General features: G+C 50.3%; 1 protein-coding gene across 1 annotated transcript; it reads right to left on the bottom strand.

Annotated features, from left to right (window-relative positions):
• Nucleotides 1-12,509: 12,509 nt before the first annotated feature.
• On the bottom strand, nucleotides 12,510-23,461 carry LOC142000043 (glutamine synthetase). The gene is made up of 7 exons (XM_074974061.1): nucleotides 23,369-23,461; nucleotides 22,266-22,441; nucleotides 21,190-21,351; nucleotides 17,894-18,040; nucleotides 15,963-16,090; nucleotides 13,786-13,985; nucleotides 12,510-13,179 (listed from the first exon to the last, which is right to left on the bottom strand). Exons 2-7 carry the CDS (start codon nucleotides 22,429-22,431, stop codon nucleotides 12,858-12,860), a joined length of 1,125 nt encoding a protein of 374 aa, XP_074830162.1. The 5' UTR covers nucleotides 22,432-22,441; nucleotides 23,369-23,461; the 3' UTR covers nucleotides 12,510-12,857.
• Between the last annotated feature and the right edge of the window lie 2,300 nt (nucleotides 23,462-25,761).

Below are 25,761 nucleotides of genomic sequence, written 5' to 3'. Positions count from 1 at the left end.
GTCACGTCTGACTACGAAGTTGGGGTGCAGGACCCTCTGGCTTCCCCAAGACCCCCGCCTGGGTGGACTCACTGTGGGAAGCGCACGGAGGGGCAGAGGTTGCTGAATGTTCCGAGGTCAGACCCAGGAAGATGGAAGCTGTCTGAGCTGTTTGCCCTGGAAACAGTCTGCTCACAGAGAGGAGACTTCCCCAGAGTCCTGCCTGGCTTTGTAGGGAGCAGTTCCAGAGCATTGACCAGGGACTCCGTGACAACGTCTATCTTGTAAGCTGTTTTGAGAGTCTTTGGGATCAAAGGTGTTCTATCAAATAAAATATTCTTATCACAGACCTTTAAAAGCAGCACTAAGCTTATGAAGAGAGAGATCTGATTGTCAGTGGGCCTAGTTTGGAGCAGTTGCAATGCTCATTAACTCCAGCTGAAAGAAAGAGTCAGCCAAGCTGTATAGCCAGGAATATGGACAAAGAAGCTATTATTGACATTTTAGTTCAGGTCTTGACCCATTAAACCCTCTCCTGGCCAGAGGCTTTGACTAATGCTATTGTTAAATCTAGTGTCCTCTTTAAAACCTGCTTTTATAACCAACTGAATTAAAGGGAATGGAATTCATAGTTATGAAAAGCACCTGAAATCTGAGGAAGTCGGAGACGTCTGTCCTGTACAGCACACACACATCCCCAGCCACCCACCCCATATCATCTGATCATGTCCAGGTATGTTGCAAGGCTACATGGAAAAAAAGCTTGACTACCGCCCCCTGGTGGTCACACACAATACTACAACCTGCCTGTGTTTATGTCGCACTATCCAAAGACACCATTTCCAGGCCTGATGGGAGCGGTTTGTCTGACTTTCTGCACCTCACAGCACGCAGGTGGCAGGGCTGAGTTACTGCCAAGTGTTTTGCAAATCTCACTCCTGCCAGGCAGCCTCTGGGGTGCCCTTTGCTATAATAATTCACCTCTTGAAGCAGTTACTTCGACTGAGTGGGATCAATGTGCATAGAGAATGACAAACTCCCTGCCCCGAGGGGCTTACAGTTTAAATGCTGGGTCATGTGTGCAGTGTTCTGCTGTCACCAATACACAGCGCAGGCTTCCCTCCAGCTAGGAAGCCCTTTCTGTTGCAAAACTAAATATCCCAGGGGATAAATGGATTAAGTCACAGGGGGAAAGAAGTCTAAGATCTTGAATTTATAAAACCTGTAAAAGTTAAGTTTGCAAACCAGACTCCACAGATTTTCCCCCTCCCCATCTGTCCAAAATAAGGAGCCAGGTGTGACCAAGTGGACAGAATATTACACTTAGAGTTGGGAGACCTGGCTTCTGTCCCTAGTTCTGCTAGTGGCTTACTCAGGCCTAGCCTACAGTAGGAAAGGTTTGTGGGTGTATGTGGGGGTCATAGTGGATCATGAACTCCCAATGTGATGCTGTGGCCAAAAGGATTCAGTGACCATTGGCTGTATAAACAGAGGAATCTTGAGTGGGACTGGAGAGGTTATTTTGTACTGGGCACTGGTGTGACGGCTGCTGGAATCCTGTGGCCAGTTCTGGTGTCCACACTTGAAGGATGTTGGTAAACTGGAAAAGGTTCAGAGAAGAGCCATGAGAATGATTAAAGGATTAGAAAAGCCTTATAGTGATAGACGGAGCACCTGGAGTCTATTTAGAACAACAAAGAGCAGGTGGGCACAGTTTCAGCATAATGGAACCGGCATCCCCCATGGTCCACTCCAGCAGTGCCCAGTTAGGTCTCATGTCTCCAGCCATCACTTGTCTCTGGGTAATGAGCCTTCTCCCACGCTCTTCCCACCTTGGGTTTTAAGGCTGCACCACTCTCCGCCTAACACTGCAATATCCCCAGCAAGCCAGTCTGCCTTACGACCAGCATCGTGCACTGCTTTCTCTGCAAGGTCTGTGGGCACTGTATTGCCTGCAGTTACCTGTTATCACACAGCACTTCCCAGGGCAAGCACATTTATTCATAGGGCAAAAGCATTCCAGAGAAAACATATAAAAACAACAAACAGATTAAAACACACAACATACCGGCAGGTTTCAGACTAGCAGCCGTGTTAGTCTGTATCTGCAAAAAGAACAGGAGTACTTGTGGCACCTTAGAGACTAACAAATTTATTTGAGCATAAGCTTTCGTGGGCTACAATTCATCGGATGCATGCAGTGGAAAATACAGTAGGACGATTTTCTATACAGAGAGAACATGAAACAATGGGTGTTACCATACACACTACAACGAAAGTGATCAGTTAAGGTGAGCTATTACCAGCAGAAGAGAAAAACCTTTTATAGTCACTCTTAGGCTTATGGGGCCCTTGTAAGCCAAAGTCTTTCCGACCCTTTCACAAGAGTGGGGTGCCCCTTGGACAGAAGGTCCTGTCTGTTTGCTTGCTCATAAAAAGGCTGCATCTAAGTGCCTCAGGGCCTTCTTTCTATCCTAAGCCCTTTCTTTGTCTGCTGGTTTCTGAAAGCCTAGTTTAACCAGTATATGCAGCCCACCCCCCAGAGCACAACACCTCCCTGGAGGTGCTACAACCTCCATGGTTTATCTTAATCACCCCTGTAGTCATTTGGCTCTCAGCGTGGCTGTTGCCCCTAAGTTTCATGCCCCAGGTCTTCTCCAGAACCCAGGCAAGTTCCCTGCCAGAGCTGAGCTCACCCCCAGGGTCCTTTCTAAGTCTAATTACCTCCAGGCCCTGGCATTGCCCCTCAGGTGCAGCTACAGGGCACTGACAGAAAGCAGACAACCAGATTCATGCCTAAGGCTGCAATGTCTCCCTACCCTAAACAAGGAGGGAGGAAAGGCCAGTCACTGCCTTGGGCTGGGCTCTCTGGCAGCTTCTCTTCTTAGGCAAACTCCCCCCCAGTCTCTGGTCAGCTTCACCTTTTTAAGCTCCCCTTCTCCAAGCAGGGCATGTGCTACAGCTGCACCTAATTAGCAAGTGCAGGGGCTCGTTAGGCTCGCTGCCAGCAGGGTGGGGTGTGTCCCGTCCCAACTGCCCACTGTTTCTGGTTCCTGGAGGAGCTGCGGTGACCCATGCAGACAATCCCAGGCCCACAGTGACACATCAACCATTCGTTGACTTAATACAATAGGTTCCCCCAAAAGTACCGCCTGGGGTTGCAATATCTGGCACAAAGGTTCGAGGGCGATTGGCTTATCGTCTATAAGTAACGACACGGGGAACAGAAATTTGATCCTGGGGGGCTGGTCAATCTAGCCGACAAAGGGGTAGCACGATCCAATGGCTGGAAGTTGAAGCTAGACAAATTTAGACTAGCAATAAGGTGCCAATTTTTAACAGGGAGGGTAACTGGCCATTGGAACAACACACCAAGGGGCGTGGTGGATCTCCAGCGCTGGACACTTGTAAAACAAGCCGGGAAGTTTTTCTAAAAGCTCTGCCCTTGTTCAAACAGGAATTAACTCCGGGAAGTCCTACGGCCTGTGCCATGCAGGGGTTCAGATTAGATAATCGCAACAGTCCCTGCCAGTCGTCTCATCTTGCCCTTTTTTGCCCTTTTGTTTAAACATCGTCTTTGGGGGATGCAAGCGGGGGTTTGAAAGAAGAGTCGGCAGCCTCTTGATGCAGTGACTCGCACCTAGGTCTGGTAGCCTGCGTTTGGGGCAGGAGACACGAGAACAGCCTGGCCTGCCACCTGGTCCCTGACCGCTCTTCCAGAGACACCAGGAGCTAAGCGCCGAACCTCAGTCGCTGCACGTTTTGCGGAGGCAGGGTCCTGCCTCCTCAGCTGCACCCTGGATCTGCTGGGCCCTGAGGAGGCGCTATTTGCAGTTCCTTGATTCTGGAGCCAGCTGGGCCACTGGCAGCGTACAGAGCAGTCCTGTTGGCTGGTTCTTGTCCCCAAGGGGCTGTCGGCCAGCCGAGGATGCCAAAGTGAAACAACACTCTGGTTGTCTCCTCCCACCTGGGAATGCCCCAGCATGCTCCCTATGCCAGGGGCTGCAGGGGGCGGTGCAAAGTGATGGGAGTGAGGCTTGGGATTGACATTTTCTAGCAGGCTGTTACTGATGCTCTCTCCAGGCGAACTAGAGCAATTACAGCCAACTGGGCAGGGGTAGGGTCTCAGCCATTCAGGCTGCCCCGTATGAAAGGCTGCATCTGGATTCCATAGGATTTGCCTTACCAGATCAACCCACTATCCGAACAGTATCCTCTGGGTGTGCCCCACTGCTCAGAGGATGGTGAAAGAGCCCAGCATGCAGCTGGCCAGTTGAGCAAAGGATGCTGTGTGGAGGAGGGAAGGGGATTCCTTCCTGACCCCCGGTGGTGGGGAGCCACATATGCCCTGCAGCATGGTGTCTGATCACTCACCTCTTTTACCTGCATATGCAAATGTAAATTATCCAGCTACAGTACCTGACTCTCTTGGTAGGGAGGTGTAAATTACATCTTCTGCTAGGCTGGCCATCACCTGTTCCCCTGGAGATGCTGTTCAGGGGACACACTGAATGATCAGCTCTCCTATGGCCCTGGCCAGGTCCCAACCAGTGCTACAAACATAACAGGCAGCCTGGTCCCATGCACACCGCAGCTCATATCCTCTGAGGATCAGTACAGAGAGGGCCCTGTAACATACTCACAAGTGGGTTACAACTACTTCCCACGCCTGTAACTCCCTCCACCCCCCACTGGGGGCCTCCATCTGTGAAGTCCAGGGTGAATCCTGTCACAGAAATGGACCTATGGCTAGAGATAAGCACAAACCTAAACCTCAGATCCAGGTACCCCAGAATGTTCAGGGAGTTCTGATCTGAATTTTAAATCTTCACAGTTTGAAACCATCAGTCTACTGCATCCTGTGGCAGGGAGTTCCACATGCCCTGGGAATAGTTTCTTGATGTTTGCTCTGACTTAGCCAGCTCTTCATTTCAGCAAGGACCCCCTGGTTCTCGTACTGCAGGCAGGAAGTGAGGAGGAGGGCTGGGTGCAGCAGGGGCTTGGGTTTTCCACAGACTACCGTTCTCTGGCAAGCGTTACTGCGAGAACCACACCAGGCAGGAAGCTGCCACCCAGAAAGGAGCGGACACACATGACAGAAAGAAGGGGGTTGAGGGAAATTGTAGCCCCTGATGGGAGTGACTTTGAATCTGGGCCAAATATAGAAAGGGAGGTGCCTGAGGTTACATACTAGGTAAGCATGTGTTGTTCCTGTCTGCGCCTGTTGGGGACAGCAAAACATCCAGAGAAGCGTGTCCGTAACCTGTATGTCGCCCAGGGACAATTACCTACACAGCCCGGTAAGGTCTGGGTTCGACCAGCTGGAATCCTGCTAACAAGCAGCCTGACTAGGCGCCTTCAAAGTAAACAGTTTCTCTTTTCCTTCTCCACCCACGCGTGGAAGGCGAGCAGTCAGACCTGCAGCAGAGGGAGATGGGAGCTTTGCATTTGAGAGGTGCTTCTTGCAGGGTCAAACTCAAGCTAGGGGGACCTGAGCTGGCTTGAGAGGAGCCCACCTAACTCTGGCAGCTGAATCCCAACCGTGCTGCCCCTGTTGCAGGAGAGGCAAGCGCCCTGCTCAGGCTGCAAGCACCAGGCTCATGAGACAATAGCCAGGAAAGGAGATCTGTTTTGCAAGCCAGGACTGCACCCTTATTGTCTGGAAACTGGTGGGAAGATCTTGGCCCAGGCAGCAGCCCGAGTTGCTGGAGCCCGTGAATAAGACGGATGGGTGCAGGCTGGGTGGGTGGCCTGCTCAGACTGTGCTGAAGAGCAGCTGTCGCTGTTAAAACAGAGATTCTCCCCTCCGCACCTCACATTCAACCGAGTCACTGCTGGGGACACAAGACCCCACAGGTGTCTGCAGGGAAAGGCTAGCGGACAGAACACTGGCTCAGAACTAGCCATGAACGGGAACGGCAGTGTTGGGACCCAGTTCCAGATGGCAGAGTGCACAAGTGTGTGGCTCTGTGGTTTTTGCCTGGGTCCCACCTCGGCTCAGTGCAGCTGGTGGAACAGGGAACTCCTGAATGAGCAGAACATTCTGAACGCGCTCCAAACCCATTGCTCGCACTCGCTTCCCAGCGTTTCACACGCAGCCAGCCGGGGTTCCCCGCACCTAGCATCAGAGGCAACTAGGGCCAGAAGCCTGAAGGGAATCTTCAGCTTCTTTGCGTAACTGCATGCAGGGCTAGTCACTGGTCAGATGGTGCCATTGGCTCCCATAAGCTGGCACTGGGCACCCAAGTTAGTGACCGTTTCTCAAACTGGGGTCCTCTAGACTCTAGAGGACTTGGGAGCCAGGAACTCCAGAGTTTTAACCTCAGGTCTCCCACAGACTAGCTGAACGAGCCACTTCTCTCTGGGTGCCTCTGTTTTACCATCTGTAAAATGGAGGTAATGATGCTTGCCTGGTGCATGGATTAGTTTGTTAAGACTGCAGCATTCACAGCATACACACAGAGAAGTTAGATAACATTCCTCTCTGGCAGGTTGCAATGTAACACTACTTTATTTCTTAGCATTCAGAACAATAACACAAGAACTCCAAAAAATCAGAGAGAGAGAGACAACAGGCTGCTCCCTAAGGCAACAAGACACAGCTCCCTCCACCTTGTTTTATACTGTCTCTATCCAGACTGGTCTGGCTATCTGCTGACTCAGATGACCCAGATCACACGGCTTCCCTCCAGGCGCCCTAGCCTGCAAGCAGGACCAGGAAACCCATTATACTTAAAGTGGTAGCTTGTCCTTTTTAACCACTTTCCAATACACCCCAAAGAGCCATATTAAGTATTAGCAATCTGCACTCCTACTCCTTGCTGGGGGCCTTTGGGTGCTACTGCAATATCACAGAATCATAGAATATCAGGGTTGGAAGGGACCTCAGGAGGTCATCTAGTCCGACCCCCTGCTCAAAGCAGGACCAATCCCCAACTAAATCATCCCAGCTAGGGATTTATCAAGGCTGATCTTAAAAACCTCCAAGGATGGAGATTCCACCACTCCCTAGGTAACCCATTCCAGTGCTTCACCACCCTCCTAGTGAAAAAGTTTTTCCTAATATCCAACCTAAACCTCCCCCACTGTAACTTGAGACCATTACTCCTTATTCTGTCATCTGCTACCATTGAGAACAGTCTAGATCCATCCTCTTTGGAACCCCCTTTCAGGCAGTTGAAAGCAACTATCAAATCCCCCCTCATTCTGCTCTTCTGCAGACTAAATAATCCCAGGCCCCTCAGCCTCTCCTCATACGTCATGTGCTTCAGCCCCCTAATCATTTTTGTTGCCCTCTGCTGGACTCTTTCCAATTTTTTCACGTCCTTCTTGTAGTGTGGGGCCCAAAACTGGACACAGTACTCCAGATGAGGCCTCACCAATGCCGAATAGAGGGGAACGATCACGTCCCTCGATCTGCTGGCAATGCTCCTACTTATACAGCCCAAAATGCCGTTAAATAATAGGAGATAAATATTGACCTGCAACTCCAATTCCAACAGATTCCAGTGTGGGCTGCATTCCTACCCTTCTTCTGGGCTGGCCTTAAAGCTTTCTATTGACAAGTAGCTTTTGGTTTTACTGACCTGGCATGCAGTGATCAACAAAGGTGAATTAACTCTGACCTCCCACAAAAGCCCCCTGGCCTCAGAGCTGCCGTGTTTGTCTCTCATCTCCACAGAGGTGTGGCCAGCCCAGAGGCTTGAAGCCATTTCTCCAAGTTCCTCTGTCTCCTGCCAAAGTCAGGGAGAAGTTTACACATGTCCAAAGGACACGTGGCTGCAGGCCGGAGTGTTGCGGTGTGTGGGAAGGTTACTTGAACCAATTACAACCTGGATGAACCTACCTGGGCAGTAACACACCCAGAAGAAGGCAGTGGGTGGCGATTTAGCGTCCAGGCATATGTGAGCTGGGAAGTTCCCTGTATATAGCTAGCCCCATGAGGGAGCAGGTGGATTTAATACTTAGCTCTTCATCCATGGATCTCACTGCCTGTTACAAATGAGGGTCACGATCATCATCCCTGTTTTACGGATGGGGCTATGGAGGCACAGAGATGGGACTTACCCAGACTCACACAACAGCTCAGTGGTGGCGATGGTACAAGGATGCGAGGGACCTGGGCTGTCTCTGCGAGGCCCCACCGGGCCCAATCCAGTCCTCAGCAGGGGGTTCGGCCTTCTGTGTGTCACCAGAATGAAAGCCTCCAGCTCTTGAAGCACAGAGAAGACACAGACATGAATCAAAATAGGAGCCCGCCGTGTCTGGCTGACGTGGTACAGCCATTGCCAGGGTTGGAAGATGTGGGATGAACTGCTGCAGCGGACTGGTCTTCCCACAGCACAAACAGGAAATGACAAACATCCTGGCTGCATCAGTTCAGCATGTCTCGACCTCTATGTAAATTATGTACATTACCCAGAAGCCCCTGGGCCGGAGGTCTCAGGAATCCCGGAATGCCCTGGGCATAGTCGCTGCTGTATGGCACGCACACGCACCAACCCAGGTTTGCCGTGTGGCTGTGCGTCAAGCCTTGCAAAGGACATTTCATGCCATTGCTGGCCTGGCAATGGCTCCCTCAAGTGTCTGTCGTGCCTGGCCGTGTGGGTGGACAATTGCACCATCAGTTCTGGCCATTTTTTTGACCAAAAATACGTGCTCAGAACATAATGTCTTGGGGAAGACTTTCAAAGGCCGCAAATAACAGGTACGGGCCAGGTCCTCAGAAGTATTTTGGTGCCTAACTGCCATTGAAATCAATGAGAGATAGGTACCTAACTACTTTTGAGGATCTGTGCCTCGGCTGTGCCTAAGCTACCAGTAGCTCTCCATCGGAGTAGGGTGGTCTAGTGGATCAAGGACCTGTATGGGCTTCAGAAAACTTGGGTTCAGTTCCTATCTCCGCCACAAACGCCCTGTAGGAAAGTCACTGAATTGTCTCTGTGCCTCAGTTTCCCAGTTATACAAGGGGGATAATGCTTTCCTAGCTCACAGGGGTATTGTGGCAATCAAAATCCACTAGGGCCTGCGTTGATGCTACAATGAGTGGAGGGAGCTAGCAAACCAGCTTGATGTCCCTTTGAAAAATAAGTCTGTGTGTGTTTAGGGCCCCCTCCCCAAAAGCTTAGCACAGGGAACATAACATAATGTTGGGTGAACCGTCTTTCCCAAGTGCTCTCTCTGCAAGCTGGTGGTGGCCAGAGAAGTAATTATAAAGAACCTCTCTGTTCCACACTTACATTTCTTTATTCATTTTCCCAAAAGTAAATACCATTCCTTACATTGTTGAGAACGATCCCTTCCCCAGTAGCACGGCATTTCACGCTAAGAAGTGTGCTCATATTTGCCCTTTCTCATTAGGAAGTTACAAAAAATTAGTAGTGGGAAATTCTGGCAGTGTCGCTTTCACCACACCCTCACTGGAAGCGTCTGTTGCCAGGCAGATCAGGGATGTCAGTGCATTTATTCTAGATTTACTCCAGGCAGCATTCGGCCCTTGGACGCTTCTGTTATGTTCAGAGCCAATAGGAAATTCTTGCACAGCCCCACAGGGTTTGTATTTCCGATGGTAGCCTGAGTGTGCCAGGTTTCCTAGTAGAGTCCAATTCAGAGGTCTGGCCTGGTGTCACGCCCTCCGTTCCAAGGGAGCGTCTCCTGATTTACGAGAGCAGAATCAGGCTCTTAAGTACTGGCCCTACCCCAGTACCAGACACAGAGTCACCAAAGGATATTCAAGGACAAAGCAGTCCGTTGTGACTGGGCGCAGTATTTTAGAAATCCCCCCAGCTGCCCTGCAGGATCCTTTTGAAGCCACCCAGCACTATCTCCCTTTGTTTCTGTGAGGTGGCTTGCAATGGTCTGTCATTTGGACAGGTGGGGTTGCTGTTCTCTAGTTAGCCTATCACTTTGATGGGCAGAAGCCCTGGGTTTTGTGCCATGCCCTTACCACGTGCTACCTCCTTGGCCCAAGCAAGGCGGAGAGGCTCTTTGGAGACATGGGGAGGTCCCCTCTCTGCTAAAAGTGCATCTTACTCAAGGCCAGGACCTCTTTGTGTTGTAACTGGGTTCTCTACCAATTATAGTGTAGCAAAGCCTTCGAGGAGCCCTGCATGCGTTCTGCACGCTCGGGCTTTCCTTCACAAGTGGCCTGGCTAGAAAGGTCGTATCTTTAAGCAGAAAAGCTTCAGTTCTGCAGAAGAAAAAGGGTGCTCGGTGGTGGGAGCGTCAAGCTGCATCATTCCAGGCGTGCAGCTTTTTATTGCCTGTCTACGACGAGCCACTCAGCCCAGCCCCCAGAGAAGTACGTGTCCTACATTTGCATTCAGCACCTGCATCCGATCTGCATTTCCCGTGCCCTGACCTGCCCAGGAGGCAGCAAGCTGGGGCAAGGTTGGTGGCTGCCTTGGGCACCCTATAGCCATTGGCTTACCCTTCAGCCAGGGGGGCCCTCTGGGCACTCACCCCTAGTCCAACGCTACCACGCCAACTAGCTGAGTGAGTGACGGGCAGCCGATTGCGCTGTGGTGAAATGATCCTGCTCAGGCTTTTAAACTGCCCTTTGTCAATAAACTCTGTACGAATCAAGACGCAGGCAGCCTGGTAAACATTGCTTTGAGCCAAACCCCAGGGCTTGGCCCTGATTTCCTGAATGGAGTGTAGGGCAGAACTTACCTTGAAGGTGATGGGTTAATAGGACTTTCTCCCCTGTAACATTTAAGCCAGGGGTGTCAGTGGCACATGACAAATCTGAGTGATGGGTCCACACCTCCTTTTCCTCACCCACAGAAATGCCTAAATCCCACCAGTGAGTAGCAGAGGTGGATGCACAAGAAGCCCCAGAGAGACCCCTTCCCATGGCTCCTTTGTATGCTTCAGGCCCCGTTAAACTAAGTCTGACTCTCGCTGTAAATGGAGCCCTACACCATTAACTAGGATACTTAGGAATGAGGCCACGGGGATGGCTGCTGAGTCAGCCCAGCCGCACCCTGCTGTGTAAACACCTGCCAGCTGCTCACCCCATCCCAGCCATGTTTGCTCAGGCTGCATGTGCTCTGTTTGTCTTTCAGAGAATCACGTCTAAGGTGGATGGGCTTTCAGCTTCCCAGGAGCAGACTGAGTCAGGGCAAGGCAGCCAGCCACCGTCCAGCCTGTTTTAGGGCTGGAAGCAGGATGCACAGACCCTGTGCAGCCACCTGTAGGAAATGCAATAATGATCCACAGACTGGAAGGGGGCAGTTATGGAGCCCGTGGCAACAGAATCCCGTGCAGTAGGGAGAAAACAGCAACTCTTCTTGCTTCCTTCCAAGGAGGTAGCCTGGTGTACTACTGTACCAGAGACCCAGACCGGATTCCCACAGCCCAAGCACTTGCTCCATGGGGCAATAGGCTAGTAGGGGGCTCTACTCAGGACAGCTCTGACTGATCAAAACCATGCTAAACACCTAGGGGACATACGGCATGCAGCCAGAGTAGGGACATCAGTATCACTTGCTAGGCGTATCCATGTATACTGTTGTCTGGGCACCCTGAGTGAGCCATGTGTTGCGGCATATTCACAAGCAACATGGACATTATGCTGACCAGTGGACGGCCTTAAGGACTTTTGCAGCCACAGGGGACCACAAAAGGTGGTTAAAAGCATAGTTAAAAATGGGGCAGCAGGGGAGGAAAAAATCCACAGGGCTCTGCTAGATTTGGGGGGTGGGGAGCTACGGGGTTGGGACAGGGGATGGACCAACATTGGGATTGGTCTTGTTCCCCCAGGAGAGCAAACAGGAAGCAACATCTTCTCTTGGATCAGGATGCAATCGCATTCACTCAGGTTAGGCACCTCCTGTCTCGAGTTAGTTTCCAGCAGCTGCAGGCATTGTGATGGCAGTCACCAGGGTCTGAGATACAGCAAGCATCCCACTAGACTTCATTGCTCTTGTCAGGCCACATTGTGTAGTGATCCCACCTGGTGTCCGCTTCATGGTAAGCAGGGTCAGGCCTTGTCTGGCAGCCTTCAGGAAACAGAGGTGCTGCACGAAGCAGAGTTACTGAAGGTTTGTAGGACACCCCAGCATGGGGCTCTATGGGTGCCTTTCAGCCAAGAAATACAATCAAAGGTCCTGACCACCTCTGGTCATTAAAGATCCCACAACACCTATCTTCAAGGTTGCTTCATTATCATCTTGGCCAAATTCCACAGCAGGCTGGATACTGCACATACTGCGACCTAAACTCCCCGTCAGTCAGCAATCAGTTTTGCTTGGAACAGGAATCTTCTCCCCCCCGCCCAAAGTTTCCTAACTAGAACTATTCCTTAGGGCCAACACCACTGTACACTATTGAAAAGCTGCCACGTCTCACCCCACAGGTGGCTGCCTATCTGTGGTAGAGTAAGTGATCCCAGAGTTAAATCTGTGGAGAAACGATAGAAAAAGGCAAAACAAAAAACCCCGCACCAAAAAATGTATTTATAGCAGAGACTGGCTGACATGTCAGCCAATAAGACTATTTATTGTTACCTTACAATACAAATACGGCGGGGCGGAGGGGGAAGAAGAGGGTTGTGGGGAGCGAACAGATTCAACAGCAGCAGCTTTTATATTGGAGTCTATGTACATCACAGTATAAAGTCAATTAAAAAAAAGAAATCAAATCCAAGTTTTAAAAACGCCCATGTGTGATCTAAAACCAGTAACCAGGAGTTTGGCTGAGAACTATATAGATTCTCCCTCCCCCAATACATCTAGAAATATTTTTCTAAGCCACCATTTCACAAGACCAGAAGCAAAGTTCTAAAGAGTCTGGACTTTACAGCTGACCAGGTCACATGTTCATAAAACCCACATGAGAAACTAGATTATAATCAAACCCCCACCCTCTTCAAGACCTCATTTGTCTGCATAGTCTGTCGTTTGCATCCCTGTCTCGTTGAGACACGTCGTCCTCACAATGGCCTCTGTGACAGCATACGGGTCGCAGTTGGCTGCAGGCCGGCGGTCCTCAAAGTAACCATAGCCATCCTGGCCGACTTGGCGGGGGATACGGATGCTGGCTCCTCGGTTGGCCACGCCGGCAGAGAACTCAAAGATGCTCGAAGTCTCATGGTGGCCGGTCAGTCGTCTGGAGTTGTCCCTGCCTCCTCTGGGGTCATACACACAGATGTGGTAGTCATGTCGCTTGCTTAGCTTCTCAATGGCAGCTTCAATACATCTAACCAACAAGGAGAGGAACAGTTTAAAAAACACAGATATGCAGCACGTTGCCCAGTGGAAGCCTGGGCCATGGCGGGGGCTCCCAGGCACTACCGCAATACCAGTAATACAGAGATCATGTCAACATGAAGTGCTCTTTGAGTGCAGGGGGTGAGCATGACTGAGAATCCTGCCAAATGCAGTTACTCAAGCAAGAGACACGTGCAGGGCTCCAGGGACAGGCGGCACCTCGGTCTCACCTGTCCTCTGTCTGGGGCACACCACAGTGGTCTTCAGTCACACGAAAATATTGTGCGTCTCAGAAGCCACTGGGCCCAACATGGGGAATCTGGATGAAATTCAATGGCCTGTGTTCTACAGCTCACACTAGATCGGGGTGCCCAACTTACGCCCACCAGAGCGTTTCATCAGGCCTGTGACTTGCTTCAACACACTATACTAATGGACGATGCATTAGCATTTTGTCGTTGTGTGCAAATTTTATGCGGTTGTGGGGAGGGATTTCACCCATTATCTAGAAGCCATGTCAGTAAGCCCCTTAGAAAGGTGCTACCAACCATAATGACCCCAGACAGACTCCAGCCTAACAACGGCATTAACTCACTTGAGACCGCCCTCCTTCCTCATGTCTTCTGTGCTGTAATTGGTGTGGCACCCAGCTCCGTTCCAGTTGCCAGTCATTGGTTTGGGGTCCAACGTGGCCACGACCCCAAAGTCTTCACAGACACGGTGCAAGATGAACCTTGCCATCCACAGGTGATCTCCCATCTCGATGCCCTCACAAGGCCCGACCTGGAATTCCCACTAGAAGGGGAAAGATGAGCATTAACGCTAAGGTTTGGGTATCTCCCTTAGCCACTTGCTTTCGACTCAACAGTGGATCATGGCGGACCCCTGCCAAGTGTTCTGGCACGCACGCCAGTGAGCTATTTATCAAGGGTTTAATCATCCGGCTCCTGCCAATGTGCAGCCAGAGGCTGCTCCACCCGGGATGACTAAGCAGAGGCTTGCGTTATCCGATTCCTTTCGGAGGCAACTTTATAGCATCTGTAGGTATTACCCAGCCTAGCAAGGATCAAGTGCAGAACATGGAAGGAAGTGGAGCAAGGAGCTTAGGAGGGCTCACTTCACTGTGGGTTAGAATCAATTCAGGGCTTGTTAAGGTGTTGGGCAGACAACACTGCAGTAAAATCCTCCACTTATGCCGAGAGCAGGTGCAGCCAGGGTAAGATCTACCCCCACACACTGCCTTGCCAATGACCCTCAGCCCTATTCCACAGACAGCAGGGACAGGGGGAAAAAAACAAACCAAACCAAAAACTCCGAACGACTCATACTGAGTGCGCCAAGACTCAGGTCCTGTCTACATGGGAAAGTCGCACCGGTTTGACCTGAGGTGCAATTTTAAAATGAGTGCAACCCTCTCATGTGGAATTAGGAATTAATTTGAGCTAATCTGAAACAGGAGTGTCCATTCAGGGTTGGCGTTAGTTTAAAAGTCACACCTTCAGTGAAGCTGGTGCAGCTTTCTCTTGGAGACCAAGCCTCAGCTGAACGAGGTCACTTGACTCAGTGGCAAGTGACCGTGCTGGTGTAGAGGAAATTGAGCCTGCACAGTGACTTTGGAAACCCCTGCTTCCACCTTTCAGCACTGGAGACTAGGTTCTCCAGAAGAACACACTTCCCCTGTGTCATAAATATAAAGAGAAGGGTAAACACCTTTAAATCCCTCCTAGCCAGAGGAAAAACCCTTTCACCTGTAAAGAGTTAAGAAGCTAGGATAACCTCGCTGGCACCTCATCAAAATGACCAATGAGGAGACAAGATACTTTCAAAGCGGGGGGAGGAAAACAAAGGGTTCTCTCTGTCTATGTGATGCTTTTGCCGGGAACAGAACAGGAATGGAGTCTTAGAACTTAGTAAGTAATCTAGCTAGATATGCGTTAGATTCTGTTTTGTTTAAATGGCTGATAAAATAGCTGTGCTGAATGGAATGGATATTCCTGTTTGTGTCTTTTTGTAACTTAAGGTTTTGCCTAGAGGGATTCTCTATGTTTTGAATCTGATTACCCTGTAAAATCAGGATGGTAAATACCTTACAGAGGTGATTCTTTTACTTTCTCTTCTATTAAAATTCTTCTTTTAAGAACCTGATTGCTTGTTCATTGATCCAAGGGTTTGGGTCTGTGTTCACCTATGCAAATTGGAGAGGATTTTTATGAAGCCTTCCCCAGGAAAGGGGGTGTAGGGCTTGGGGAGGATTTGGTGGGGCGAGGGGGGAGAGACGTTTCCAAGCGGGCTCTTTCCCGGTTATATATCTGTTAGATGCTTGGTGGCAATAAAGTCCAAGGGAAAAAGGAAAATAGTTTGTACCTTGGGGAAGTTTTAACCTAAGCTGGTAAAAATAAATTTAGGAGGTTTTCATGCAGGTCCACACATCTGTACCCTAGAGTTCAGAGTGGGGAAGGAACCTTGACACCCTGGGTGGAGAAGGAGCTCATTTCTCCCTTCCACGTAGTTTTGCTGAAGACCATGAATACTCAGTGCAGACAGCTCTCTTCGGTACTGGGCAAGAGGTCAGGTGCTGCAGCAGCTGTGAGTAAGTGGGGGAGAGGGAAGCTGTAGACTGCAAGAACCAGATCCCCAGGGAGAGCACTGCAGAGCTAATGCTCGGGGCACTGGCAGGCAGTGCAAGGTAAGTATTCCAATTCCCCCTCAGCTTCCTGCCTCAACGAACGCTCTCTTGACAGGGGCAATGAGAAATGCTCCTTCTGTACATACCTGGGAGGGCATGACCTCAGCGTTGGTGCCACATATCTTCACCCCGGCATAGATGCATGCCTTGTAGTGGGACTCGACAATATCTCGCCCGTACACCTTGTCTGCTCCAACCCCACAGTAATAAGGCCCTAGAAGGAAGACACCATGTCACCAACCAAGTCAAGCTCAAGGGAGGAGCAGTGACTCTTCATTTCCCATCCCACAGGCTTATCTTCCAGCGAGCATTTAGAACTCAGATGTTCTCAGGGCTCTGCTTCCTGCACAAGAGCCCTAATAACCACAGAGATGCAATGGCTTCTCCAGCTCGGCTCCACACTGAGCTGAAGGGACTTCATCTAGGAGCAAGAGCAGTTCAATCCCCCGGCACATCCAGTTGTTGGCCTCTGCTGAGATTTGCCAGCAACGTGACCAATTGAAAGGGCTGTTCTGTTGTGTGGACACCTGCCCATCCTATGGGAAAGGTATTGAGACCAAAAGCTGCTCCACGTGAGAGCTGTTTGGTGGACATGACCAGTGAGGGGATTGATTGGAACAGCAGCTAGGAAGTGCAATGCTCCATAATCCATTCCCAACACTCTGGGCCATTTAGTCTCTGGCTGTTCCCCAGTATTCCCACAGTAAACTTGGAAGGAGCGTCAATTTTCCCATAAACCTCATTTAACTTCTAGCTATTGTATTCCTTAGTACTTAAAGTTCCAGCAGAGAGACTGCACAAGCTAACTGGTCCCAATTAAATGGAGCATTTCCCATTGTGGGGGTGGCAGGAAGAAAGGAAGTGAAGAACTGCTCCATTACAATGAACTCCACTTCTAACGCTAAGGCTGGCTTTTTGAGATTGTTTTGACAGCTAATGTTGCCTGTGTTTATTGCAACAAACTTGGAACCTGAACGAGTGTTAACCTGCTGCAGTTTGCTACAGGTTTTCCTCCTTCAAAGGAGGCAGTTAGCTCTGCAGTACAAACTCAGAGGGAAAAAGGAGATGTTGAGAAAAAAATCCCAGTTAGGGGATCTTAAAGAAAAGAAGAAGAAAACCCTCTAGTGTCACTACCCCCACTCAATCCAGTCTAGGCAGCCGAACCAGTTTGTGTGCAGGGGGTGGGGGAATTTGCTGGAGCGCCCAACCTTCACACGACCAGTCTTTATATTAATAACCACCTGCAGATTTTTTTCCCCAACCAAGTTCTCAAACCCTCGACAAACAAGTTCTAGAATGGAAAAGTTTGTGTAATCTCAGGCAGTGTCAGGCGAGTGGTACCACTGCAGGGCACGTTATCTGCAGGGCATGCAATGCACAGGCGTGCCACTGGTACTTAGCTGAACTTGGCACAGTGCTGCCTGTAATTTAAGTTTCAGGAAAAAGCTGCACCCATTTGCCTGAGAGCAGTAATTGGCAGGGTGATTTGTCCAAGAAGCCCATGGCTGGATCAACACCTTCAGAAGGAGTTCTGGCTGTTTGAAGTGAGAACAGCAGCTGAACTAAGCCAGCCAAAGTAATCCACCCACCAGTACCACTTGGGATGTGTGGATGCAAGAGCTTTTTTGCTGGGCTTCACTCACTCAGCAAGTTAAAACAGTCTTGGATGCAGATCCTATCATGAAAACTGCACTGGGGATGGCAGGGCATGTGTGTGGGGGGAAAAAAAAAAAAAAAAAAAAGAGACCTGCACCCACACAGAATACAAAGCTCTGCCCACACGGTTCTCATTGCAGGATTGGAGCCCTAGTCATGAACTGCACAGGGTTCAGCACTGATCCTGTGAGGCCCTGAGTGCCTTTGACTGCCATAGATGTCAATGGGAACTGCATCTTGTGAAGTCAGTCCTTTCATCGTAGAAGAGGTGCAGGAGTTGGGTACCACTGTGTTAGCTACCAGAAATCTGGGAATACTAGCGGGAGGAGGGCATTCAGGGGAAGGAGAGTCTAGCTCTTACCTTGTGGACCTGGGAACCCATTATCAGGCCAGCCATACGGGTGTCCATTGATCCCCAGCAATGTGTACTCTTGCTCCATTCCAAACCAAGGATGGCTGTCCTTAACCAAGTCCATGACTTTTTTACATATGTTCCTCAAGTTAGTTTCTGGAGAGAAGAGAAATTCCTTAATTAGACCTGGAACACGTAACCTGGGGATTGGACCCCTCCAGCATTTCATTCAGCCCATCACTTGAGGGTCTCTCTTACTGGGAAAGACACCAGTTGGCACTTTTCCTTGCATAGCCCTCTACGAGCTATAGAGGGTTCTCCTCCAGCCAGCCTCTCTCTGTTGGGAATCTGCAACCAATATTGTCATTATGAATTCATGACACTGTATTGGTTTGCACGGCAACAGACTTGTCTCAAAGATAGGACTAGGACAGCCCTGGCTGTGGAAAAGCTGAGCTGAGAGCTCGATAAATCCAGACCAACACAAGATGTGGTCAACAGCAGGGAAGGGAATAAGGAAAGTAACTTGTTACACAGGGTCATCTCCCTCCATCCCTGAATAAAATGTTCTCTGCTCACCCACCATTTGCTTTAGCATTGGAGGAAGACAACAGTGCTTGATTTCAAAGGGTGTGTAATTTTATATACAAAGTGCAAATTTAACCCTCAGCCCATTAAAATAGATACAAAAATCCACAAACATCTAAGTAGCCCTATGCCCTGATGTCTCCCATCACCACAGTATCTGGCCATCTGCCAAGTATGTATGGATTTAGACTGCCACCCCCAGTGGTAGGCAAGTAGTCTTCCCATTTTGCAGATGGACAGTCCCTTACTCAGAAGAAGGCCATCTTCCTACCCTACACACGTGTCCCCAGCCAAGCTTTCCTGAGCTCTCTTCCCACCTCACTGCCCCCTATGTTTTGGGCAAGCATTCAAGTTGGCTGACAGCTTGCAAAAGCTGACTGAGTGCCAGGGCTAGTCTATCTGGCTTTCTCCCCCCTGGGAGTGGCATAGAAACCCATCAGAACAGTCCCGAAGATACTGTTGGCCCAAGAGAGACCTGAAACGGAAGAATCCAGGTAAACGGGAGAAGAAGGAAATGAAACAACAGGTTTTCCCTGTCACTGAAAATGGCACCCTGCAGGCAATAAGTTGCACTTTTACCAACAGTGCTCATTGAAGAGACCCAAGTGCTGCTGCGACACAAACCCCAGGGATGTGTAAATAATGACAGAGCACCAGCAACCGTTTCTTTTAAAGGTCACACTTAGAACGTTTATATGGTGGAGAGAAAAACGAAGAGACCCTCTAACCATGTAAGCTGGGCACCTTCAGAGAAAAGTCAGTTCGGGGACTGGCACTCACTGGGTACTAGGTAAGTGCCAACTGTTATGAGCAACGCTGGCTGCCATATTCCCCATTGAATCTTTTTAGCTCTACCAGGATCATGAACATGGTACAATAGATGCATTTAAACAAGCTTCAGAAACTGAGCTATTGTCTCCTGAAGCTCTTCCTGGGGGAGAATCTGGCTCCACTTCAGCCCCAAAACGAGCCACTGCTTTAAAGATACAACTGAGCCCCAGGCTAGCTGCTAGGAATCAGCCATTTCCTTTATCTGTAGATGATGGTTGGCTAATTTAATTAAACAAAATATTGTAACCACAGGAAATCTGTAGTGGATGACAGGACCTTTCTAGGTACTTTTGCCAGAAAAGCACCACCTCCATTCGTCAAGCCAAATGCCCCTTAATTCAAGTTATACAGAATGTCTCATATGCTTAAGTTATTGGTGACTGACAAATCTATTCAACCATATTACTTTAAACACAGTAACATGGATAACCTCCCTGTTTGACAGAATACAGCCAAGTGCATGGATTTAAATACTTCGATTACTTTAAGCCATAAATTCAGTCATCTGAGATCACAACAGTTGCCCCTCAGAGCTGTCTTACTGCTTGATAGGTGTCCCTAGCCTCTGTTTGCCAGAAGCTGGGAATGGATCACTTGATGATTACCTTATGTATGTTACAAGAACTAACTTAAAGAGCCCACCAACACGAATTTATAAGTAGAGACCCAGGCCTGAGCTTTCCATCTACATCAAGCCTGCACACTGTTATTAGACCGGTGTCTCAAAAAGTACGGCAATTCTTAAAGAAAGCCTTTGTCAGAATAGAAGCATAGCAGTAATTGACAACACAATAATTATTTTTAGAAGTCCAGAAGTCAGGATTTACACTATGGTACTTCACACAAAAGTGAAATGCCAGAGTTTTAGTGTTTTTATAACCAACCAACCCACCCTATCTTGGACCACCACATCCCTTAGACTTCCATCCCAGAGAAAGCTTTGCATACAGACACGTGGTCCCCACATGTAGGGGATCACCTGACCTGCCTTTGCCTCACAGGAGCCAGGAGACTCCTCATTCATAACTACACCTCGTTCACGCTCAACAATGATCCGAGATCACTTTAGACAAGGCCAGGAATCAATCAGTTTCTCCACAATCATCCTGAACACGCAGGCCTGATTCCTCCTGTGCGCCTGACAGGACACTGTAGGCCAGGCTCAAGGATACAGATATATCCTAGGAGAGAAGATCAAACTGGTGGAAGTCAGAGAAGCAACATACAAGATGCAGATTTCCTTTCTCAAAGCAACTAGTGGAGCATTCCAGTGGCAAGGGGAAAGGAAGCGAGAGTGTGGCACGGCACTAAGGCTCCCAGGTACCTTAACCGAGCTTTGCGTACGGGCATATAGGTTTTTATTTAAAATACACTTTAAATCTACAATCATTTCTATGTTTTTAAACCCTAACTGCCAAGTTTCGGTCTTAATGTTCAAGATGCTACGTTCTAGTAATCTGGTTGCAGTAAGTACAATCTCCCTGAATACAGGTTAAAATTACTTGGTGCTGGCCTGGTCTGTGAGGCGGGTGGTGACCTCTGCCGACAGATGTAAGCAGAACATTACCTACTTTTTGACTACTTAATACAATTCTCCTGTCCTCCCAACACCGGATTCCTGCAGATAACCAGCACCAGATCCGGGGTTTTTGCACGCCTAGGTTAATCGCAAAAAACCACTTACAACTTATAGCTCAGTCACTGAGTAGCACATGATCATTCACAACTTCCCACTGACTTCAAGTGGCATTGTGGGTGCTCAGCATTTCTGAGAACAAGGCCCTAATATTTTGATGCCCATAACACTTAGCTGGCGTGTCTGTTTGGTAACACACGGGCTCTGGGAACAACCAGTTTAGGGCAGTGCAGACAGACAGGAACCTCACCTGCATTTTTTCTGTTGTATTTCAGGACCTCACACAACACTAGCTTGTTCGGGTCCAGACAGAAGGGGTCTCGGAACATCCTGACTGGTATCAAGAACATATCGCTGTTGGAGCCTTCTGCTTGGTCTGTACTGGATCCATCGAAATTCCATTCTGGGACATCTGGGAGTGAGAGGAAAAGGAAAAATCCCTAAGATTAAAAATCCCTCAATTTGATCATGTTAAAAGTTCAAGAATTTTAAGAAGGAGGATATACTCCACAACATGCCACTGAAAACTGCTTCAAAAGGAAATCCAGGAAGCTTTTGACTCTCCTGTATCTACATAAAGCCCAGTCCCGCAGCTACTACTCCCATCACTGACCATAAAGGGGACAAAAATCCAGCAACAGCCATAGGTGCTGGAACTAGGGGTGCAGCAGCAGCCCCTCATTTGAAGCAGTTTCCATCATTTATAGGGTTTAGTTTTGTATAATGGCTTTCAGCAAGCACCCCCACTTTAACTCCCCTTAACCACACTGATGGTTCAAACAAGATGATAGATTTAGACTTCAAACAGTTCACTGCATTTTTAGTGACCAGCATGCCAGACAGGGTTAACATCTCCATTCCAGCCTCAGAGGCGCCTCCCAAACTAGAGGTTTGGCTTCCAGGGCCTTTGGCTCTGTGTCCACAGCACCTAGCCAAATCCCATTACAAACCACTTTTGATGGAATCCTGTTTAAACATGCTTCTTGGAAACGAGCCCTGCTCTTAAGAGGTAAGAATGCTGCCCCCTCACCATCCTAGCATTGATGGCAGAGAGCTTATGGATAGCAAACACGATCATCCTGGAGAAGGCCAGCTATTTACCATTCCACCTTATATAACCGTATGATAACATCCACAACCCTGTTAATTCACCTTGCATAATCCGCAGGGGGAAAGTTCTGTGCATTATGCCACCAAATAAATCAAACAAACATACAGCAGCTCCTCACATAATGTTACTAGTGTTACAGGCCTTGCATCTAAAACTCTTGGCTTCTATATTTTGCTCCCTTTACAGACACAAACAGCTAACAGGCCCAGCTTTACCTTCTATGCACTTTGGTTCCTGGTCCATGGTTCGAGTTTTACAGCGGAGGCCTTCTCCACTGCCGTCAATCCATACATAAGTCACCAGGACCCTGCCCCCTTGGGGAAGCCTCATGTACTGGTCCCTGACCACCTTGTTCAGCTTGGAACTGTGAGACACAGACATGTTGACGGATCTGGAGAATGGAGGAGAACAAAAAAAGAAGAGTCCCAGTTACAGATACCCTTCCAGAACAAAGTGTCCTGTCGCCACAGGGAGAGCAGGAAAAACCTCTCAGGGGCCGGGGCGGACACCCCCATAGCTCACTCCTTCCCAGTGGGCAGGCAGCTTATTGCTCATCCCAGTGGTAACGGGAGTCTGGGCAGATGCGCAGTTCTAGGATCTTGCGCCACTTCCTTTTCCCGGCAGAGAGGGTGCTTTGGCGCCATTTCCATTTTTTTTTTTTTAAATAAAACCCGTATTTAAATGTTGTAAGTGGGGAAGGCCTGAACGTGAAACCCGGAGCTTGTTCCACCAGCCCATTCAAAAAAAAAAAAAAAAAAAGGGCCACCGCTCCCCCCACAAATACAGCTCCTCCCCGCGGACTCGGGGCGCGACCCAGCCCTGTGCAACGGGGCAGCCCTGCCCCAAAGGGCGGCCTCCGCTAACACCGCCGGCTTCCGGCGCCGCGGGGCGGGCACAGGGCCGCTCGGATCCGGGAGAAGCAACCGAGAGCGACGCGAGTTCGCGGAGCGAGAGCCGGCGGCAGCCCCGCGCGGCGCCCAGGTCGCTCCAGCGGGGCGCCCGCGGCTGCCCCGGGCTGCGTGAAGCTGGCGCGGGGGGCGCCCCCACCGGGGTGGGGAGCGGGCCGGGGCTCCCGCCTCGCCCAGGCTTGCGCCGCTGCGGCTCAGCCCGGGGGCCGCCGGAGCTCCCCGCCCCGCAGCGCCCCCCACCCACAAGGGGAGAACCGGGGCCGGCCGGCGGGAGCGGGGACGTTTCCTCCCCCCCGCGGGATCCCCGGGCAGGGCGCCGCGTCCTCGCCGGGGAGCGCCCCAGTCGGGCTCCGCGGAGCCGCCGGCCCCGGGCGCACGTGGACCAGCAGCCGCCCTCGCCCCGCACTTACCGGCGCCGGCCGCGCAGGAGCCCGATGCCGCCGCTCCCCGCCCGCAGCCCGGCTGCCGCCGCCGCCGCCTCTTATAGGCGCCCCGGCGGGGCCGGGGCCAGCGTGGGGCGGCCGCTCCCCAGCTGATGCAATAGCCGGCCGAGGGCTGGCCCCACGGGGTGGCGGGGGGAGGCGCCTTGCGCTGGAGTCTGCCCCCCCAACCCCACCCGCCAGGTTTGCGATTAGTCCCCGCCCCGGCCCCCGGAAGCTTGGAACAAGTCTGGGTCGTCGATCGTGTTGTTTCCTGTTTTGTTATTGTAGGGTCGCCCGGCCTGAAAGGCGGCTGGGCCGATGGTTTTTGGGCTTGCCCGTGGAGCCAGGCTCGTAGCTGCCAGGGGAGGAGAGGGGCACAGCGGGGCAGGGGATGGATTTTCCAGAAAGGTTTAGGGGGAAGGGGGAGTGGAGGGGAAGGGGGTGTTTGGGGCAGCAGTTGCGACCTGTGCATGAAGTGTTGCCCCACACTCCTTTCTAAAACTCTTTTAAGCGCCCCAGTTCCTGGAGTCAAGTGATAGAGGAAGAGCAGCTTGCTTTTTAAAAATATGTTTTATTCCTCTGGGGTGCAGAGGGAAAAAATAAGACAACCAGACAGCAAATAAAAACACAAAATAATGGGGAAAAAAAAATTCATTATTTTTAAGCCAAGCTCATGATTTTCAGGGACCTTACTCACGAATTATGGATGTGGGACCTTGGCAGGACTCTGGGAGGTACGTCCTTTCTGCACGATCTCCACTCTGAATGTGCTTTTCAGGATCAGTTCTAGCATGGGCTGGGTCTCGGGTTGGTGGGAGCACGGATGGACCTTAGAACTAGCGAAGGGTAGAAGCAGCTGGAGAAATGATCGAATGGGTCTGCTTGAAAAGAAGCTTGCCCTTTTAAAGCTTTTTCATTTAAAAACAAAAAATACAGATGAGACTGATGTAACCTGAAGCATTTAGCAGATTCCCAGTCCCGTCACAGTGGTGTAAATCAATAGGTTACACCGCTGGATGAAACGGCAGTGTTGGCCAGAGCTCTGCCCACCTATGGCACCAAAACAAAATGCCCTGCATAGTAACTTGCGTGTGGCTTTCTGTAATAGGAGCAGCCCACTTGGGTGCATGCTTCGATCCGTACTGAAATGGCTAAGAATACTGACATTTAGCATCAATTAATCAAAAACAAACAAACAAACAAAAAACCTGTGGAAGCAAGTCTCAGGGCCCAGATCTGCAGACTTGAGATTGGTGCTAAAAATAGCCATGTAGATGTTCTGTTTGGGTTCAGAGACCCATCCCCCTCACTGGTTTTCAGAGCCCGAATGGGAACATCCAGCTGATTTTTAATGCCCCAGTGCAGGGATGGCCAACCTGAGCCTGAGAAGGAGCCAGAATTTACTAATGTACATTGCCAAAGAACCACAGTAATATGTTAGCAGCCCCCCAATCAGCTCCCCCGCCCCAGGGCTTCCCGCCCACCGGCAGCCCCACTGATCAGCACCTCCCCATCAGCTGTTTTGTGGCGTGCAGGAGGCTTTGTGGGGGAGGGGGAGGAGCGAGGGCACAGCCAGCTCAGGGGAGGGGGCAGAAGGGGTGGAGTGGGGGCAAGGCCTGTGGCAGAGCTAGGGGTTGAGCAGGGAGCACCCCTGGCCCATTGGAAAGTTGGCACCTGTAGTTCCAGCCCCAGAGTCGGTGCCTAGACAAGGAGCCGCATATTAACCTCTGAAGAGCCGCATGTGGCTCCGGAGCTGCAGGTTAGCCACCCCTGCCCTAGTGCAAACCCAAGTCAATAGATCTAGGCTCTGAGACTTGTTGCCATGGTTTTTTTTTTTTTTTTTTTTGGTGCACTGTGGACAGCCCTAATGAGGCCCCTGCGTCATGACTGATACAATTGGGGAAGTTCACATCTTCTCTGGGCCACTGTTTCAGGCTGGTGGCAGACAGCCTTCAGACCGTTACCCGAAGGTATATCTTTAGAATCAAAGGCACCAGGGACAATTTTTCTTAAAACGCACAACAAAAACTTAGAGTCGACTGGAGTAAAAGAGTGACAGCTGTTAGGGAAAAGTACTGGCTAGCAGAGCACTGCAAACTTGCCATATTCACCCTCAAGCATATGAGCACCATTTATAAGTTAAAACTGGACACTTAGTTCAGGCCCCATGCATAGAATAAAATAGGGGGGTTTCAAAACCAAGGGCTTGTTTACACACACAAGTTAAGCATTGGTTTAATTTAAGTGCATTCACAAACCAATTTAGTTGAACAGGTGTGTAGCAGGAAGGTCTGGTTCATGGCCTTACAGGTTCTGCAGGTCTAGTCCTCCCAGAGAGGCCCCAGCTGTGGCCTCAATTACTGCCCATGCTCCGACTGATC

Source organism: Natator depressus, chromosome 16, assembly GCF_965152275.1.
Source record: "Natator depressus isolate rNatDep1 chromosome 16, rNatDep2.hap1, whole genome shotgun sequence".
NCBI lineage: Eukaryota > Metazoa > Chordata > Testudines > Cheloniidae > Natator > Natator depressus.
The sequence above is the reverse complement of the archived record's forward strand: the minus strand, read 5'-3'. Positions and strand labels throughout refer to the sequence as shown.